Genomic DNA, 20,296 nt, shown 5'->3' with positions numbered 1-20,296 from the left:
CTACTCCGAGTGTGAAGCCTTTACTTCAATGGCAAGATGTCAAAAATTATTTTGCAATTGTCAAATCACACTACAGTTTAATTTTATTCTATTTTACGTCTATTTTGTAAATTTTTGAAGATGAATGGTTATTTAATGCTTTATGACTTTTATTCTTAAAAGTTTGGTTAATGACGAAACCACAACTTTCCCTTTATTAAATAATGACTTTTACAGTCTGTGGAAGAAAAACACAAAATGAATGTTCCAGAAACATTTGAAGAGGGATTTATGTCTGATGCTTCAGATGATGAAGGTAACGGCAACTATGCTTCTAATAACTGGCAAACAAATAATAACTAACAAAAAACTGGCTAACTAATCCCATACCCGACATTGACTGGTAACTGGACGAGAGGCCGTGGTTTGTCATATAATTTGGTTGTCTTATTAGCTTTGTCTCCCCGGGATAAATATGTAAATCCTATCCTATCCTAAATTGGATTTATTTGACAGACCTACTTTTATGCAATGTTAAACAAAATGAATTATTCATGTCCATCTCCCAATCTTATCATGCTTGTCGTAGCCTAGTCTGTAAAGCTTGTCTATGATGAGATAGCTGGTTAAAATCTTGGGTTCAAATCCCATTCCTGCCACCTCATCCATGGTGTAATAGTTTGGTCAGGAAATGCTAAACTGGAAATATTTCGATCTTTCCAAAATAGAGTAAATATTACAAATCCGTGAATGCCTGTGCAGAGCTGTGTTCAGAGCAAAAATGTATGAATATGTCATGTAAAAAAGTGTTTTAATTTAATAAGACAAATTTTGATTACATATTACAGAAGATGAAATGGCTGGTGAAGGTGAATATCTAACTGGACATGAACTTGAAGAATTAGGTGATGACAGTATTGTAGCTTCTGATGTTGGAATGCTGATGACTTCGAGGTAATTAATTTACTAGCTGATTTTATTGCTCATTTGTGATAAAATTTCATATTTATCATAGAAAATATAATGCCCATACCAAAACATATTATTATGTTTGCATATCATGATAAAGTTATTGTAATATACATCAATGAAACTGTTGAATGATGTTTTGTTATGCTGTTATGTATTTTCTATTTTTGCATGCTTAAATCTTTTTCATTCTCTCATAAATATTAGGATATCATCAACGTTGGAATCTACAACAACAACAACATCCATAACAACAATGGAAAAAAGAATGTCATGGAATTCATCAGTAAGCGAGAGCGATAATATAATCTCTAAGGATCGAAGAACCAGCGGGTAAGAAATACTACCGGTTATCAAATTCGAGGCAAAAATAGAACTTATTAGTAAGAAAGTAGCTTATTAAAGCAGTATGAATCCAGAGGCGCAGTTCTTACCACTCCATGGCAGCTCCTGCCACAAACGAACCGCGGCGTCTCTTTCCATGGTTTAATGACACTATTATCGGTATATTCACGATATCATATACCAGATTTTAGTTTATCATGCGAAATTATGTCTACTTAAACCTGAAACCTAACCCAAATCTATCAAAACTGTATTCATAGTAAAAATGTTCCAACTTAACCAAAGTTTGTCACCTTCAGGGGTAACCCTGTCATTACAGCCAACATGCCTTGGTTTGTGGCAGCAAAATTTTACCCGTCATTGGTTTTCAATTTGCTGCCGTGGTACACGCCTCACGCCATTGATTTGTGGCAGCTAAAAAGTCAGCCGTCATTGTTTGACCATAGCGGCCATGGTTTGGAAATACCACCATGGTTTTGCGGCAGCTTCAGACGCCACAAAATACTTAAAACTGCACTTGTGAATCCATGTGTTTTTAATTTGGGAATGTGAAATTTGGCAGTTGGCGCAACATGCTAAGCATTAGGAATACACTTGCCATTCACCTCTTATTGCAGATTTGATTCAAATAGGGTCAATTCTGTGCTGGTGGGTTGCTAGACACCTCGCCAAACTAGGCTAATTCATGTAACCGCTCGCCAATTACAGCTTTTTTCCACCATCAAGTTTATGCATCTGTCATGCATTCTTGTCCCCTGGGATAAATATAAAAATATCCTATTCTATCATTCTTCTAGATTTCTCGTATCATTTATGGTTGATGCTCGTGGAGGTACAATGAGAGGATCACGACATCCAGATTTACACGTTGTTGTCCCACCAAAAGCCTGCGCTTCTCCCACACGTGTCACATGTCGATTGGCTCGTCGACACCAACTGCGTCAATCATCTTTTGGTGCAGTTCCTCCTGGTGGTCTACCATTGTTTGAAGATGAAGGGAAAGCTGCCGAAGTCCTGGAACTAGGAGGAAAAGGAACAAGCTTTTTAGAGTATGCCATTTTTCAAATTATACCTTTTTTTTATTTGAAAACAGTTAGTTATAGAATAGTGTGAATTAACAGCATGGGTTTGTCTTCAGAAACTTTCACAACTCTATTAACTGTAGTGGAAAGCACTTATATAACTTGACTCCAATTTATATGTGTGGTTTACAGACTTTGTGCTCCACAGGTATTTTGCCCTTCAGACTTTTTAGAAAACAATATGTTATGCTTTTCATTTTGGTCACTTTCGGAGTAATAATAGGCGAATACAATTTATGTATTTATCCACCACAGTAGTGGCAATTGCCAATCTATGCTCAAACATCCTATAAATGAATATGTATATTATAGTTTTTAAAAAACTGACAAAAATAAAAATCATAAATCAAAACGTCTGCAGTTTTTAGAATATATAGAATTTAAGGGCATAATTTAGATGGGAAAATTTATGGTGTACTCTCACATAAAGAAATGGCAATTCTATCTATATACACAACAGTTGAAATTCACTTAGAATGAAATTTCATATTCATTGTGTAAAAATTTTGGCAAAGAAATTTTGTCAGACTCTAGAGAGTGCATTTTTCACTAATAACATTTTCTCTCATTGATTTGATTCTAACCTTTAAAACCGTGCAGTCGAGTCGGTATTCCAATGGTGAACAAGTACTATAGCATTTAGTAGGTTTTGTATTTTTAATTATTTTTTTGATGAAAAATTAGTAAAATTTTATGCTTTTTTTTTATAATAAGATTTTCTAATTTAATATATAGAGTTTGATTTATCTGTATTTTCACTTGGAATTTTACTAACATTTAATAATTTTCATTCATTTTGTAAACTTCGAAACTAGCTAGGTATCTCAATTCTCAATTACTAGTTTCTTCTATTCTATTGCACAGCAAGCTACATGTACCCTCCAACCTACCCATTTTCAATGAAGGAGAGTCACCTGCTTCAAAAGTATTACAGATGGGTCCTAAAAACACTAAGTTTTATGGGTAATGATACATGTTGTGAAGCAATTGTCCAAATAAACAATTTGATATGCATGATTTCTTCTCAATTGTTTTGTAATAAAAGATTTGTTCTGGTTCAATGAACATATAATTATGTACAAATGTATGTCATTTAAGTATAGTGGTATAAATTCCTAATTTGTAGAAGACTTACAACAATAACTGTAAATTTAGGTGATGCAATTTTAATTTTATTTTATTCTTTGTATAAATTTCATTGTCACAATTTGCATGTTATATGCTGTAATGAATCGTTCAATATGCAAAAGCCTAAATCTTGTTTATGTTCCATGTTTTTATGTTGTTGTCGTCACAGTTTAGCTTTGAACAAGGCTCGTCACTAGTAACTACTATTATCTACTTCTGCATGCCATAGCTAAAATTAATATTTGGTTCGCAGAGGTCTGTTCAATACTTATACATTACATTTTGGATGAGGACCAGTGGCGTCATGGCACTAATAATATTGACATCATAATATTTTCAATTGATTACTGAGCTTTGGTCAGGCTTAACAATTAAATAAAGATAATGCTCTTAGTTTTGGTTAAAATAAGATATGCCACAATTTGATTATCCATCATTATTAGGCACAATACTGTTTTTTGTCTAAATTGTAGATTTTCTCTGACATCTGAACTCGAATAAGAAAAAGAAATTTTTATTATTTTTTCCAGGGTATATTCTTTATGGTACAAATATTAAAATATTAATGTGACATTTGAACTACAGTAATTCTTTTCAAATGTTGATTAATTCGCCTTCTTAAAATAATTTTTACTTGTGTGTGAAACTAATAAATAATGATGTAATTCTTATGAAATTTTCTTTCTAATTTGTTTTGATTTTACATAGTACTCTAGTCAATATGCTACAAAATCATGCAATACTGATATAATTTATTAGAATATAATTGTTGTGCTTTTATGTAAATTCGGCTTCTTCTCCCATATTGCCACAGAAAAAATGAAGTTTTAAGCATTCTCTCTTAAAAATAATCCTTTTAACGTTCAAAATCTTGAGCCCTCAACTAAGTTGTGTAATTTTACAAATTTCATTTGGCTGTAAAAGTATTTTTCATAACAGATTATGCCTGAGTGTCAAATTCAGTGTTCAATACACACATAGCTGTCTAAAAATTGTCAAAATTGAAATGCTGATAATTTATCTACAGACCTGTTGCAATTGAAATACCCCATTTCGCCAATTTACATGGAAAAGAAAGAGAAATTATGGTAATACGATCTGACGATGGTGAAACATGGAGAGAACATCGACAAGCTTGTTCTGACAAAGAATTTTTACAACAAGTCAAAGGAATAGGTGAGATTAAATGAGTTAGATCAGTGTTTCCCAAACTTTTTTCTAGCAGCGCCCCCTTGGACAACTTGTTGACTAATGAACGCCCCCCTGACCAAAAAGATGAAAGAAATGTATTTTCCATATAATATTTAGTCTAATGAGAAGGATGAGCCTGGTGAAATGCCACCATCCTATTATTATCCGGTAACATTTTAGTCAGAAACAGTCTTAAGTCTCCTCGTCTGACTATGTCAAGGCGGTTTCTCTTGTTATCAAGAAGTGCGGTCACGGCAAGTATGAGCTGGGAAAGGCAATGAAAAACTTTTTAACACTATCCCACACGTGTGGATATTTCAACTTGATTTGATTCTGTAGCCAGAACGATTGATACGAAACACTGAACTTTGGTTTGAGTTCAAAATCGCTTTGCAATGTTATAAGTTCCTCCTCAAGAATTCCATGTTCAGAAATATTACTGAATGGGTCAATTATCCATGGCGGAATATCCAATTGAAATACATCCTTGAAATGAACTTTCATGCCATTGTGTAATTCTAAAAGATGCTTTCTGTAAGTGTCTATGTCACTATTAGGTATGCTCCCGCCACTAGTCCTTATATGTTGTAAGCTTGAGAATTGAAAAAATTCTCGCCAAGATCAATTTTGCTCATAAACCACTAGCTTATTATTGAACCCAGACAGTGCCGATTTCACTTTTATCAGATTAATTTCGTCTCCCTGAAGAGATAAATTCAGTGCATTAAATTTGGAAAATATGTCTGCTAAGTAAGCGATATCATTTTTGACCACTATAACATCTTTCGCGAGACTCGGATCGCAAGTTTGTAGGAATTCAACAACAGTGTCAAAAAGTGAGTAAAATCGGGTAAGGCAGTTCCCCTTGGAAAGCCATCTTACTTCGGTGTGCAGTAGTAAGCGCTCAAATGCTTCATCATTCTCATTGCATAATTGTTTAAATAAGCGACTGTTTAGCGCACAAGCCTTTATTTTATTTACTGCCTTAATGACTATCTTCAACGAAAAACTAAGACGAGTACTCAATTTCTTGGCCACCAAATGTTGTCGGTGAATTACACAATGAATAGTCAGCATACTCGGGTTTTTTCTTCTTCCAGAAGTGTAATGAAACCACGGTAACGACCACCCATAGCTGGGGCACCATCAGTTGCACACGCTATGATATTGGTCAGAGGAATTTGGTTATCTTCAAAATTGTTTTTGACCTCCCGAAACACTGTTTCGCCTCGAGTGTCTGTTTCCAGCGATAGAGCCATTGCTAGCTCTTCGTGTAAAACTGCATCGTGCACAAACCGAACATATCCGAGTAGCAGTGATTCGTTTCCCGGCAATGTGGACTCATCTATTTGAAGACTGAACTCTGTGTTCCTAATTAAACTGCAGAGCCTATCTTCTATATCAGAGGCCATTTGATCAACTCTCCTTTGTACAGTATTATTGCTCAATGGAATAGACTTGATAATTGTAGAAGACGCCTTGTAATTGCAAAACAGTTTCCAAAACTTCCTTTACTGATGGTAGAATTAATTCTTCACCAATCGTATCCGGTTTGCCTTTTTTTGCTATCATCAAAGACAAATTGTAACATGCAAGTAAACCATCATCGCTTTTCTGGGATAAATTTGAAAACATATTACCAATGGTTTTTTGCTTTTTCAAATTATCCCAGAGCGTCTGAAAATATGCAATATTTTTGTCCGCTTTATCCGGATGAATTTTTGTTAAATGCTGAGAAAGCCTGGACGGTTTCATCGCTTCATTAGAAAATGTTTTATTACAAAGCAAACACATCGGTTGCGAATCAGAATTTGGGGCTGGAATGAATCCATATTGGAGATAACTTGTGCTATATTGCCTACATTTTCGCTTCGGCAAACTCATTGTGGTGCTTTGAGATTAGTGTTAATATGCTGTTATATAATAATATAATATTATTAATATAAATATATAATAAACCAGATAAATAGCGTAGGTCACTATCTTTGATATCACTAACTTATGCAACACGAATGGTTAAATAATGTCGGGCACAGCATGACACCGCAACAAGCTACACCTGAAATTTTGCCGTTTGCCAAGTCAAGTACAGTAGCCTAGTTACTCAATGGCCACAGAGGAAAAATAAATGAACCAGTAGAGTCGCAACGTAGAAATGGTCCTACGTTGACAACACGGCAGTAAAATAAAACTGCAAAACTGCAAACAACAAAACATGCCGAACAGAAGAAGGGCAACGGCGAAAGAAGCATTAATTTAATACACGACTGTCATGTGTCAGACTAGTATTATTATGAAACAATGCGAAATGGATAAAAAAAAAAGGCATTAGCTTTACGTCAATGAGATCCCTCACGCCAGAATTACGAGCAAATCTGGTCAAACAAATCAAATTAATGAAGTAATCAAATTATATCATAATTGTTGTCAGCGCCCCCAATCGCCCAGTTTAATAGCCATTGCCCCCCAATTGCCCAATTTGCCGTCAGCGCCCCCTTAGTTGTCGCAAACGCCCACAAGGGAGCGTTTTCGCCCACTTTGGGAACCGCTGAGTTAGATGATAGAATACTATTCAGAATAGGTACATTTATGTTTATGAAACTCGTCATCCATACCCCTTGACTGTTGCTCTGATTTTTTGCTCTGCAACTCTTAAACAAAGTCCTATGGCTTAGTGGTTGAAGCAGTAATGTATACAGATTTTTATTTTCCTGTTATATTATTACTTAAAGACTATGCCACCATTGCTAATTTTCAAATATTCTCTAGAACTTGAAACATCTGAGGAATTGATGCAACGAAGGGTGATTCGTGTCATCACAAAAGATTTTCCTTGGTATTTTGCATTGTATTCGAGGACTAGAGAAGAAGTGTGTCAAGTTGGACCTCTGGGTGGAGTTCTGGAATCTAATATTATCAGTCATGCTTCTGCAACTTTTCCTAAAGATGCTTTAACAAAAGAAATCAAAGTTGGAATTCAGGTGCTTTATTGTCTGTTTTTTAATTTTATATTTAGTTGGTTCAATTACCGGTAAGTAAAGAATTCCTTTTGTTCTGAGGAGAAAAAGATAGCCGGGCTTAATCATATGGTTTCATATATGGTTGCTATTTTGTATCAGATGTGAAAATGTCTTCCAGCTCAAGTTTTAGCGGATTCTAGTGTGTATTCCTTAACTTACTGATCTATTGGAGTAAGGGGTGCAGCAAGAATTCTCAAATAGGGGGAGGATTCAAAACTGGAAATTGCAGTGGAACTACCATGATAAAGATACTCACTAAATAAGCCAACTTTTTCAGTGTACAATGATTTTTATGTTGCGCAATCCATGAGCCTACATGAGCATTTATGACTTTTTCGGTTTTGCGAAAATTTCAACCCCTCTGGCTACTATACTGATTACTGATTGAAGTGATTCTAGCGTTTGAATCCACCATTTTTAATTCATTACATTAAATTGTTTTCTCTATCATAAAACAGGTACTTCCTATCTCATCTGAAATTTGTAAAAGAACAGTTGGAACAAAAGCGAAAGCAAGTCCTATCGTAACTGTTGAACCACGAAGAAGAAAATTTCATAGACCCATCACACTTGCTATTCCATTACCCGGTAATTTGCTACTTTTTATGTTGGTGATATTCATTCAGCAGCGATAGAATTGAAAAAATGTTACAAATTGGGAAACATCAAAGAATAACTGAGTATTAAACTTCTCTTCATGCTTGTCAAAATAGTAGAATCAAAGTAATCCCAAACATAGAATTAAAGTGTCATTGCTAATGCAAGCTGTTTACAGCCTGTCTTAGATAATTCTGTTGGTATTTCAGCATTTTTTGTTCTGATTTTGATAGACTTTTGTTCATGCTTAAGCTCTCTGTTTCCAAAATTGAAATTTGGAGGATGAAAAAGTACAATATTACCATTTTATTGCAACATATTATAATGTTTTTCTTTGTTTTAATATTACGATTAACATTAAATCTTCATCTTTTTTAGAGGGTGGCAAAATGAAAGACTACTTAAGCACAAGTGAAGCTTCGACATTGAGACTCTTGTGTAGCATATCGGGTGAGAATGAATTATAAAAATATGGTATTCTATAATCTTGTATAATTTGTAAATTTCATTTGGAAAACACAAGGCTGGGAGCTCTTAAACTTGAATATCTATAGAAAAAATGGTTTTTATTTTTTCAAATTTCATTCTTAATATTTTGAAGATTTTATCTTGTAACAGTTGTCTCAAATGACATATTTGTCATGCATGAGGACATTTTCGGTATTTTTTCTATGAGCCTATTTCAGGATTTTCACGGCCCGATACAAGCAGTCACTGATATCTAACAATATGTTTTCGAATAATCTTCTAATTTATAATTTATTTGATGAACCGGTAGGTATATTTATGATATACTTCACTTATTAATTTTCCAAACTTGTTATTTTTAGGTGGAACAGATCCTGCACAATGGGAAGATATAACTGGTTCAACGCCATTAAATTTCCATGAACAATATGTTTCATTTACAACCACTGTATCTGCAAAGTATGATTTGTTATTTTTCATTATTATTATTACATAATGTTATTTATATATGTACAGTCAGCTCTCTGCATTTTTACCTTTTATATTCTAATTATCATATTCATCCATCTATGCATTATGCATAATAGTAAACAATTTTTGTGTATATGGAAGAAAATTGCCACCCCAAATTTTTACATGAAAAAATCCTTTTTGTATAATAAGTTTCAATAATGGACTCCAAATGTATATGCTATGGCAATGGATCAAAACTGCACTTCTCAACCTTTTTCCTACATGTTCTCCACGAAAGTTAGTTTACGCTTCCACGCCCCTAACCCCAAATTTTTTTTGTAATACCTCTAACATTTTGAGTATTGAAAGGTGAAACAATTACGTATTGTTTGTTGATTGTAAATTAATGAGATATTTGTTTATTAGCTACAAGATCTTTATTGTAAGGCGGATTGGATGTAATCGTCAAGATATTTTTGCCTTCAGGTTGAGAACCTCTAGATTGAACTTCATAATTGGAAGCGATTCCTTCCTCCAAATAATTAAAATCTATTACAAGTTTGGGGACTGTCTGTGTCAGCCGAGTGATATACCCCCTGCCCATAGGCACAACTTTACACAACTTGATGTAAAGTAGGCAAACAAAATTAGTGTCTTCCATATTGGTACACACACTTCTGGAGCGCCTTTTTTGGATGCTGAATTTATATCAAAACTTTTTTTTGCAGGTTTTGGCTAATAGATTGCCCGGTGTCAGCTGATTCAATAGCACTTGCGGAGAAAATTTACTCGGAAGCAACTCTTGTTCCTTATTTGGCAAAATTTGTTGTTCTCGCTAAAACTACAGATGTTTCAAATGCAAAATTACGAGTATTTTGTTTAACGGATGATAGGTGGATAACTAAATTTACTTTCTAGATTAAATGGGCAACAATTTGTTTGTTTTATTCAAAATAAAAAAAGTGTAGTAAAAGTGTAAAAAAAGAGTAAAAAAGTGAAAAAAATGTGTCGCCTATAAAAACTGAAAATCTTTTACTTACAGATATGAAAGAACACTTGAAAATCAAGAACATTTCATTGAAGTTGCAAGAAGTCGAGATATTGAAGTTTTAAATTCATCTTCCATGTATGCGGAATGTTCAGGAAATTTAATGATAGAAAAACAATCACAACCAACATGTACATTTGTTCCGTTTCAAGAAAATAGACTACATTTTTATGTGAAGGTAATGTAAACAGTAGACCTTACACAGCTGAAGATTCATAAAAGAAAATAAAAATTGATAACAAAATCTGAGCAATTTGTAATTTTCAACTTTTCATGCTTTATTTATGTTATTGATATTTATCATATTTATTCTAATCTACCGATTTCATAATGGATTATTCAATTATGAAAATACCTTTTTGGAGTAAATATCTTGTCCATGTTTGGCAAAAGAATGAATATATCATGTCGTTTTTTAAATTTGTTTTTTCACTCGGATAAATATTGAAATTATAGTATTTGTTTAATTGATGATTGATGTATGAAGTCTAGCCAGAATTCACAAAATTATAATTTTTTTTACGAAGGCTGCAACTATCCAGTCCAGGATCGAAACAATATTGCGTTGGTTATGCATCTGTTGACGTTTTTGTTATTTTTTTGAATGTTTTTCACATCTCATTCAGGTTAGAGACATGACACAAGAGCCATGTGGACGCCTCTCATTTTTCCGAAATGTCAAAGGTGCGAAAGTTCATGGAGCCAGAAAACCGTTATGCAGTTTGAATATACGATTGCCTCCATATGTAAAGGTGATTAAATGACTTTTTTTTAATATCGGTTCTGTTTATGTCAAAGCAAAATGACTCATAAGTGAAGCGTGGGTAAACAAAGTTCCCAATTCAAAGCCTATGCTCACCGACCCATTCAAGTAAAATAAAATAGTTTCTGGTATATAGCCTTTCTAAGGGCAAAGGTATAACTTATATTATAGAAATGCAGCAATGAGTTTTTTTGTCAAAATTGTTAGATTTTGAAAATTTATTTTTGTGTTATTTTACGCATTCAAGGATTGGGATTCTGATGAGGATTTATATAAGGTATGACTTATCCTTGATGAAGGAATTTGTAACATAAGGACAAACAATGCCTTATTCTGATCACTGTATATTTTTAGTGCTATAATACAGGATGGTGATTAAGGTCCTGTATAAATTAGATAAAAGAACTTTGGTACACTTTGTGCTACTTATGGTGTAATAAATGAAATGAAAAAAAATTTGAAAAAACACTGATTGTAATTTGTAATAAAACAAACCTGATGTATTGAGAACTGACTTCATAACAAAAGTTATATTGTAACAATACTTTATGTATTATTATTGGAATACCATCAAAATTGACGATTCTTTTTCGTAGGCCGCATTTGGCCTGCGGGTCACAGGTTGCACACCCTAAGAACAAGACATCTTAAAGTGCTCATTGTTCAAATAAATATTTCTATGCTCAAATTCAAGAAATTTATTTCCATCATGAGTCGACAAGCTTGTAATATCAGCTGCAACAATGAATGCGTTGTATAGTTTTTTGTAACAGTTCATTTTTATTTTTCTACTCATCATATATTAAGACTGATACAGTGGTTAATGACAAAGAACCAGAATCGACTTCACAACTTTCTGTTACTCAAGCAAGAGATCGTTATTATCTTGTGGATCCTTCATCAGGTATGTAACTTTGTATCTTAACTGCAAAATTTTGGTAGAAATTTTTAAACTGTTCATATCTAAAAAAGATTTCAAAATGTAAATAATTTAATTCCACATTTGAAATTTGATTCGGAAATTTGAATTTCATGAAAAATCAAATTATATGGCATAAGTCGCACTCAATCAATTTTTAAAGTTAGTACAATGTTATTTAAATCATCTTCAACTCTGTTATATGGAATAAAACAGTATTACCTATGTGCCAGAAAATTTCAAAAAAAAATTATTACAATACCGAAATTTTTACCCATGGGTAAAAAAAATATCATCATTTTAGATGTAATACATTTTTATGAAAGCAATCCCTTTTAGTTTTGCATTTCCAAGATAATTTAGTATACTTGTTATTATGTGTTGCACTAAAAGTATATACACATTTCTTCTGTTCTTATCAATTTTTTTCACAACCTGTATGGCAGTTTGTATTTTGAGATTCTGCACTTCTTTGCTATAGCTAAGCAACATATTCATTACTTACTGATTATAGCCTATCTATTTATTACATGATAGACAAAATAGTGGTTTGATATACCTGATTAACATATTATCGATTATCCTTCTTTTTGCCATAATTATGTGAATACACAATCCACTTTATTGGCATATAATACTTTTCATATTTTCCTATTTTTATTGGAGATCTTTTTTTATTTTTCATGCTGCTTTGATAATGGATTACGACATTGGTAAAAAATTATTTTATCACTAATAATATAGTCGATGAAACATTTATCAATGAGGATGCCAGTCCAGAAGAAATTGCAAAAGATGTTGCTGAAGTCATGCAGAAATTGAGCGAAGTAAAACAACTTTTAGATCCTTCACACAAATCTAGTTTTACAACAGTCCAAACAAACGAAAAATCTCACACAGATATATCTAAATCTCCGAGCATGGAAGAAACATCCCAAGTTGTAACAGAAATGAAAAATAATCTTTTCGTCGTTGAAAAAATACTGAGAAATAAGCAAGAAAAAGATACAACAACCAAACAAATACAAAATGACAAAAACGAGTCTTCTTCTTCTATGAAATCTCTACATGGAGAGACTACTATTGAACCCGTTTTACCCCGCAGGAGTGATTCTGGTTATCAAGATGTTGAAGGAGCTACTCCCATAGACCATAATGTTACTGTTAGAGATATTACTAATGCTTTCACAAATCTAACTGAAGAAATTGATTATCATATCAGAAAACCAATCTATGAACCAATTGAAGATTCTTATCAGTTACATTCAAGTAAATTAAATAAAACCGTTGCACGAGATCATATTTCTGGATTTTTATCGAAAGATCTTGATTGTGTAGAGACTACTATGAAACATCAAAACAACAGTACTGTTAATCGGGGAGAAATATGCAACGAATATGTAGACTCTGAAGACAATAGTCCAAAGAAAGCCCACATTGTCAACCAAGCTGATATTGATGCACTTGCGGAATTTCTAGCTAATGATTCTGCTTATAGCAGTCCTGCAGAACCTTCCGTTATTGAAGATTTGACAGATATAAAACAGATTGAAAATCTTGTTACGTCAACGAATCCTTTTTCAAGTGATTTTAATTCGAAAAATGTGAGATTTAATGAAAAAATCACAGTTGTTCATGGTGCATCTTCTCATAAAATAAAAATGGAACCAGTGTTTGGCAAAGATTCGAGTAGCGGACAGTCTGTGCTCCAAAGAATCAAAGCGTTTGAGGATGCAAGACATAATTTGGAAGAAGAAGTCGAACATTTTCGGAAGATAACATCGCTTGAATCAGAAATGATTCACCAAAAAGCACGTCTTCATGCTGTCACTCAAAAAGATCATCCACCTATCAGTGATTATCAATTAAAAAATAATGAACCACGAAGGCAGGAATTTCAAGTAAAGGAAAAAACCTCACCTGGTGTTGTTGAGGAAACACATTCAGTTGGAGAATTGCTTCGTACATGGGAGTCATCACCAGAGAAATCAACCAGACTTAGTTGTTCTACAAGTAGTGGTAGTTTATCATCTCCTATGAAATTTAGTTCACCTAATGTTATTTTTAAACCTTCTCAATCTGGAGTGAGAGAATCCATTGAATACTCTCAAACGCAACAAAAGATTGAATCATTTGAAAATGCTATTTATGATGATGACAAAAGTGCTGTATCAGATCATCCATTTTCTGAATCTCGCACGAAATCAAGAGAAACAGTGTCATCATGTTTTATGGTTTCTGATCTGTCAACAGAGAGAGAAGTGTTGCATCATGATCACAGTTCCGATGAAGAAGATTTTCATTATAATGAGATTGCTTCCAACTTTCATCAATCTGAAAACATGGAACAACAAAATGCATGTTCCACAGCTTTGTTACTGAATGACCAGGGAGATTTTGTATACAACAAAGAGGATAGTGCTGTACTTGATAAATATGAAACAGAACACCATGACAAAATCCCATCAGCTCCTGATTATTACGAAGAAATTATAAAATCAGATGAGGATAGTGCTCCACTTCATAAATATGGAACAAAACAGCATGACAAAATTCCATCAGCTCCTGATTATTACGAAGAAATTATAAAATCAGATGATGGGTCAGATGAGGATAGTGCTGTACTTGATAAATATGGAACAAAAGAGCATGACAAAATTCCATCAGCTGCTGATTATTACGAAGAAACTTTAAAATCAGACGACGAAAAAATAAACACACATTCTGATTTTTCTCAACAAGAAAAAAATCGTCTTTTTGTCAAAGATGAAATCCCACCTTTGTTAAAATTTTCAAGCTCCGAGGAATTTTATCATGATCCGAGTTCTCATGACATTGTTTCATCGTATGAAACTGTAAGAGAAAATAAAACAACTCAACCTGATGTTTTGTATTCATCGTCTGCTAATCAGCAACAAACAAGTCTCTATCATGACAATGAGCAATGTGAAAGTTCACATTCACCCCAAATATTGACACCACAAACTGAGGAGCAAAGTGAATTTACTAATCAAGATTATACCCATGACACTGAGCAACGCAAACCGGAATTGGATCGAAGAAATGAGATGGAAATATTTCCTCAGTCAATAATGAAATTTAATGTGGTGGAAAGAAATATTCATGATGATAGGCAGAGTAATGCTTCTGATGTTGATTCTCAAATGGAAGAAAGTCGAAATGAATTCGCGAATAAGACTTGTGATGTTGATTCTCAAGTGGAAGAAAACGGAAATGAGTTTGAGAATAAGACTTCATCCAATGTAAAAATCCATGAGGATGAAGTTTGTATGTTTTCTGAAACAGACACGGAAAGTGATGATGACACCACAGATGATGATACTGATTCCGATACAAATAAGCAATCAGGAGTGATTTCTGTTGATGCTGAATATTCTGATCGTCAACAGCATCCAATTGCATCAGAAAATAAAGATGAACAATCTACAATTTGGAATAGTAGCCTGTTTGAAACCACTTCAAAAGATGATAGATCATCCCATATTGAAGATAAATTACTGCATGAAAAGCATGGCAAAGAAAAGGATGAAATATTGGGAGCTTCCGAAAGTGAACCATGTGTAGTGGAATCTGTTTTAAACGATGACGATTTGCCAGAAATAACTTATGAGAAATTATCGCAGCAGAAAACATTCGCGAATTCAGACTATAAATTTGTAGATACCAGACCTGAATCAGAGGAGCTTCATTCACAGGGAGATAGAACAATGATAACAAGTTCCAATCAACAGATTGATGATCAATCACAACAAGGAATTCGTTCCATATTTGAACATAATTCTGAGCAAGTTTTCGAACATGAGGATTCAAGCTTTGACCAAATTCATCATGATGTCAATTTTGGGAACTTTCAATTGAGAAGTGATGAGAAACTGAATCAGCAAGCTGCATCAGATGACGTCAAACCACAAGAAGATGAACTACATGGATATACTTATGATATTCATTCAGTTGAGACCAACGATATTGGTGAAGACATGTCGAATGTGACAGACTTTGAAACGATGCAAAATGTAGATATTTTGTCTCATTCATTACATGCACATGATGAATCTGATTACACAAGAAAAGAAGTTACTGAAAGATCAAGATCAGAATATTCTACCCTACAGTCAAGTGATTTTTCAGAATTGAAAGATAAGAGTGAAGCAAAGGAAGACAATGACGCAATGATATCAAGTGAATTGGTTGACAATGATCGTTATAGCGATACTGAAGTTATGTCAAGTTCACAGCACAATGCAGTATCTCAAGAAAAGCATGGTGATTCCTCAAATCTCACAGAAACGAATCAAAGTATTTGGATTCAAAATGCAAACAACCAAGTTGTGGATAGTGATTTTGAGAAAAATGATATTGCTGCTTGGAATGATGGCAACAATACTACTGACCAATATTATGGTGAAGTAAAGTACTCTGCAAACAGACAGCTGAATATTGAACAGGATGAACCTGAAAACATTGAATATTTGCATGCCCAAGATTTTGATGAAATGGATGATAATTGCTCAGATACAACTTTGACCGCAGATGTCAAAGATTTAATGGAGTGTCACGCTTTGGCAAATGAGTCTCATCCCACAGGAACATACTCAGAGTCAGACACATATACTTTTGAACAAAAAAATGTATCGTATGAAACACAGGAGGAAAGTTGTGGATTTTCAAGTAACATGGAAGTAGAAGAAGTTGCAGATGATAATATGCAAATGTACGCAAAAAATATATATTGCAAACAGGAAGAGAATGAAGATTATAATTTTGAACATCTAAACCAATATAAAGTCGCAAAGGAGTTGACTGAAGATGCCATTGCATCAAGTGAATTCGATTTTGCATGTGAAGTGAAACATCAACAAGAACTTGAAGATTTAGCTGGAAAAGTAACTTCTGATGTGTTATCATCTGCTGTCGCAAAACATGCTTTATTATCTTCGTCTGATGATGACAATGATGATAGCAGCTCTGATGATTGTTCTGAAGATGAATTGTTCATCAAACACAAAACAGTATCACATGTTATCATGAATTCACATTGTGACACAACGGACGTAAGTTCAAATTCAGAAGAACAAAAAATGATTGCTCCACATTCATCTTTTGACAACAGTTATGATGCATTGTGGCAAAGTGCTGAATTCAATAAAGATAGAAGAAACAGTGACAAAAGAATTTCTATGTCATCCATGGATGAACAATTGAGTAATATATTCGGAAAAAATCGAATTATTGACAGTGAAAAAACTGAACACACTTCAATTGAAAATACTTTTACATCTCCACCTTTTTTACATACTTCTGCAATGCGAGATGAAGATTTTCAGAAGTTAGAAACTTCCGTTCAGCAAGTATTTGATGCCAAAAGTACGGTGAATATCTCAGAACCAGCGAGCATATTCAAACCTGATTCTTACTCACAGATAACATCAGACAAACACAGTTATTCATTGCCAGAAGTGCAAGAAGAAGAAGAATTGAGTGTTCAAGAACCAACGTCTGAAGATTTCCATTTTGGTGGTAATAGTACTTCAGTATTGCAACACAATGAGCCAATCTCAGAACATTTACCAATGTCTTACAAACTCAAAGCTGAAGAAGCTGTGTGTTCTTCAACAAAACAAAGTGACTACACATTTTTTGAAGAATCTGCACATGAATGGGATACAGGTGATGCAGTAGAATACAGACATTTTGATAGCAGTACTGCCACTATTGAAATGAAAGAACACCATGTAGAGACAAACATTGGTGAGGATCATAAAATATATGCTGAGGAAAATGCTGGAACAAGTTCACAAGGAAAATTTTGTGATGATTCATTTGACAGTAATGCAAATCAAGGGTATGCTAAAATCTCACCAATGGAAATGGAAAATCGTGTTTTCCAAAATGTTGGAGGTGAGGAGATAAATGTTGCTGAAAGATCAATAAATCTGACGAAATTTGCTGAAACAAATGCGCGGAGCCTGGATAAAGCATTAAGTTTTGATGAGGATGATGAATCAGATACGTATTCCACGTCTTCATCAACTTCTGGAAGTTACGTGAATGATGATGATTCAATCATATTTCAGGAATTGGTGGAAAACAAGTTTTCAGAAGATAGAGCGGAAATAAGCGGAGAAGATTCATCAGATGGATTTGATAATTACTCAAAAAGAGAAGAAAAGGATCATGTTTTCATCAATTCCGGTGCATCAAATGAACCATTCACAATTTCCACTCATGCTCAGAGAAATGATGACGAAAAGAGAGATAATGAAAATATTGATGCTAGTTCATTCGGACTACATGGAGATCAGAAAGTGTGTGATACACAAAATATATTCACCCATGAAGAAAACATTGCTTCTGATATGTATGAGAATAAAACATTCTATGAATCCGAAGTAGGCTTCAATTTCCGAGAACAATTGGATGCTGAATCGGATTTCAAAAATCAGACGAACTATGAGATTGAAGAGGCTGAGATTGATTATCAACTAAGTTTCAATGCTGATGTACAGGATTATTGTTCTAATCGAAAAGTCCACGATACTGCAGGAGTCTTTGGTCATGAGAACAAAGAATTGTTTCAATCATCTTCAGAAACAGTAATTGATAATATGAAAACTGAAAAAGATTTTGAAAATTTACAAGGATATGGAAGTGATGCAACAGAAGTGAATACAGATTCATTGTGTACTGTTATTTTTGCTGAAGACTATAAAACTGGGACACACATTGATGTAACGTCAAGAAATTCCGAGTATTCATTTTTACATCCGCAATCAGAAACACAAGAAATGAGACCATTATCACCAATTCCTCCAAAAGAATGTGAATCACCATCGGAAGATATGAGAAATGATTATGAACGTATTACTTCTGAAGAAATCGATATAAATCACGGAAATAATATTTCGGATGCATTAAAATTGCATTTTGCTCAATGTATTGATATGAATTCAGTATATGAATCTGCTAGACCATTAGCTCAAGAAAGATTTTCCGTTGCTGAAGATTATATGAATATATCGGATGATTCTATGAACGATGTGGGCACGTCTGATCAACATAAAAAGGAGAAAATTCGAAAAGTACCCTCTCCTATGAGAAGCAAGATTCCTGTAGCACTTCCTCATACACTTCCTAGAACACAAAAAGTGAAAAGTCGAGAAGATAAATTATCTGATGAGGGTGGAAGTGAAAAGGAAAATTCAAAAAAGTCAAGCATCAGTAAAGGTTCCAGAATACCAGTAAGAAGAAGTGTTAGTCAACCCATCAATGTACAGAAAGTAAAAAAGAGTACGAAGTCAAAAACAAGTGAAAAAAATAGAAAAACAAAACAAAGATTGCCGTCACTGTCTCGTTCTTCATCAGGCGGATCTATTTCCAGAAAAAGTCCTTCTCCAAACAGCAATCGACTCTGGTTTTCACCTGACCCCGCTTCATCAACTTCTTCCGGGGAAAAATACATAGCGCTACGAAGTGGAGTATATACTTACAAAGGAAGTCCGGAAGAACAAAAAAATCAGATCAGATCAAATTCGAGAGAACATATATCAGCATCACAAGAATCTTTGCGAAGTGATGCACAATCTTCACCTAGAGATTCTGTCGCTTCTGTAGTGTTCAATTCAAATCTTTCATCCCCTTCTGATTTTGTCCTGAAAGAGACTGGGACGCGTCAGGGCTATTCGAACAGTCCTTTTGCATTGCATGTTCAATCACCAATAAATGTCACACAACCTAAATCAACATTACGATGTCACAATATACTACAAGAAAAACCGACAATAGTAAAAAGTCCTATTGAGAACTTGCCCCAGGAAGAGGTTCCTGTACAAAGACGCACTCAGGAGTTACAAGCTATTTCTATCGTTAGCACAGGTGGAGTGGAAGAAGTTTTAGAATTTACATCTTCACGTTCTTTGATGGATCAGGCGAAATTTAGAAATACGAATCCTTTTTTATGTGAAGGCCTGGATCTGCGTGCCAGTAGCGTTAATGTAGATCCAGGAACAAGTTGGGAATCATCAGTTGTACAGAAAACAGAAGAAATAGTTACTGAAACTTGTGCTGTGGAAGAAAACAAATCAGTTTTCCACACCAGTGTTGCGCAATCTTATGAGGATGAACACTTGTCACAGAGTTGGGAATATAAAATTCAGGACGCAGGTCATTTTACCTTTACCAGTCAGTATATATTGTTGTCTGGTGTACAATTGCATGACACAATGTGCATTACGGGATCAGTTATTGATGTTGTAAGGGTGGATATTCAAATGTGTTCATGTTATCTATATTTTATCAAGAGTTTTTGTAATGATT

The 20,296-nt window shown here is 34.0% G+C and overlaps 1 protein-coding gene across 11 annotated transcripts in view; it reads left to right on the top strand.

Annotated features, from left to right (window-relative positions):
• The window catches only part of LOC120344592 (uncharacterized), a 62,042-nt gene that overhangs the window by 34,130 nt on the left and 7,616 nt on the right, over positions 1–20,296 (top strand). For 7 of the 11 annotated variants that reach the window (XM_078112750.1, XM_078112748.1, XM_078112747.1 and 4 more), the window contains 16 exons: positions 217–295; positions 828–933; positions 1,156–1,281; positions 2,091–2,342; positions 3,240–3,338; positions 4,531–4,679; positions 7,464–7,675; positions 8,173–8,302; positions 8,690–8,761; positions 9,142–9,238; positions 9,961–10,125; positions 10,275–10,458; positions 10,907–11,032; positions 11,291–11,320; positions 11,851–11,947; positions 12,707–20,143. In XM_078112750.1, coding sequence (XP_077968876.1) covers positions 217–295; positions 828–933; positions 1,156–1,281; positions 2,091–2,342; positions 3,240–3,338; positions 4,531–4,679; positions 7,464–7,675; positions 8,173–8,302; positions 8,690–8,761; positions 9,142–9,238; positions 9,961–10,125; positions 10,275–10,458; positions 10,907–11,032; positions 11,291–11,320; positions 11,851–11,947; positions 12,707–20,143 — 9,361 coding nt within the window. The remainder of the gene's footprint in view (positions 1–216; positions 296–827; positions 934–1,155; positions 1,282–2,090; positions 2,343–3,239; positions 3,339–4,530; positions 4,680–7,463; positions 7,676–8,172; positions 8,303–8,689; positions 8,762–9,141; positions 9,239–9,960; positions 10,126–10,274; positions 10,459–10,906; positions 11,033–11,290; positions 11,321–11,850; positions 11,948–12,706; positions 20,144–20,296) is intronic. The other 4 variants (XM_078112756.1, XM_078112755.1, XM_078112752.1 and 1 more) reach the window with 2 other exon arrangements.

The sequence above is a fragment of the Styela clava genome, chromosome 5, assembly GCF_964204865.1.
Source record: "Styela clava chromosome 5, kaStyClav1.hap1.2, whole genome shotgun sequence".
In the NCBI taxonomy this organism is placed as follows: domain Eukaryota; kingdom Metazoa; phylum Chordata; class Ascidiacea; order Stolidobranchia; family Styelidae; genus Styela; species Styela clava.
Note: the sequence above shows the minus strand (reverse complement) of the source record. Positions and strands in the feature narration are given on the sequence as shown.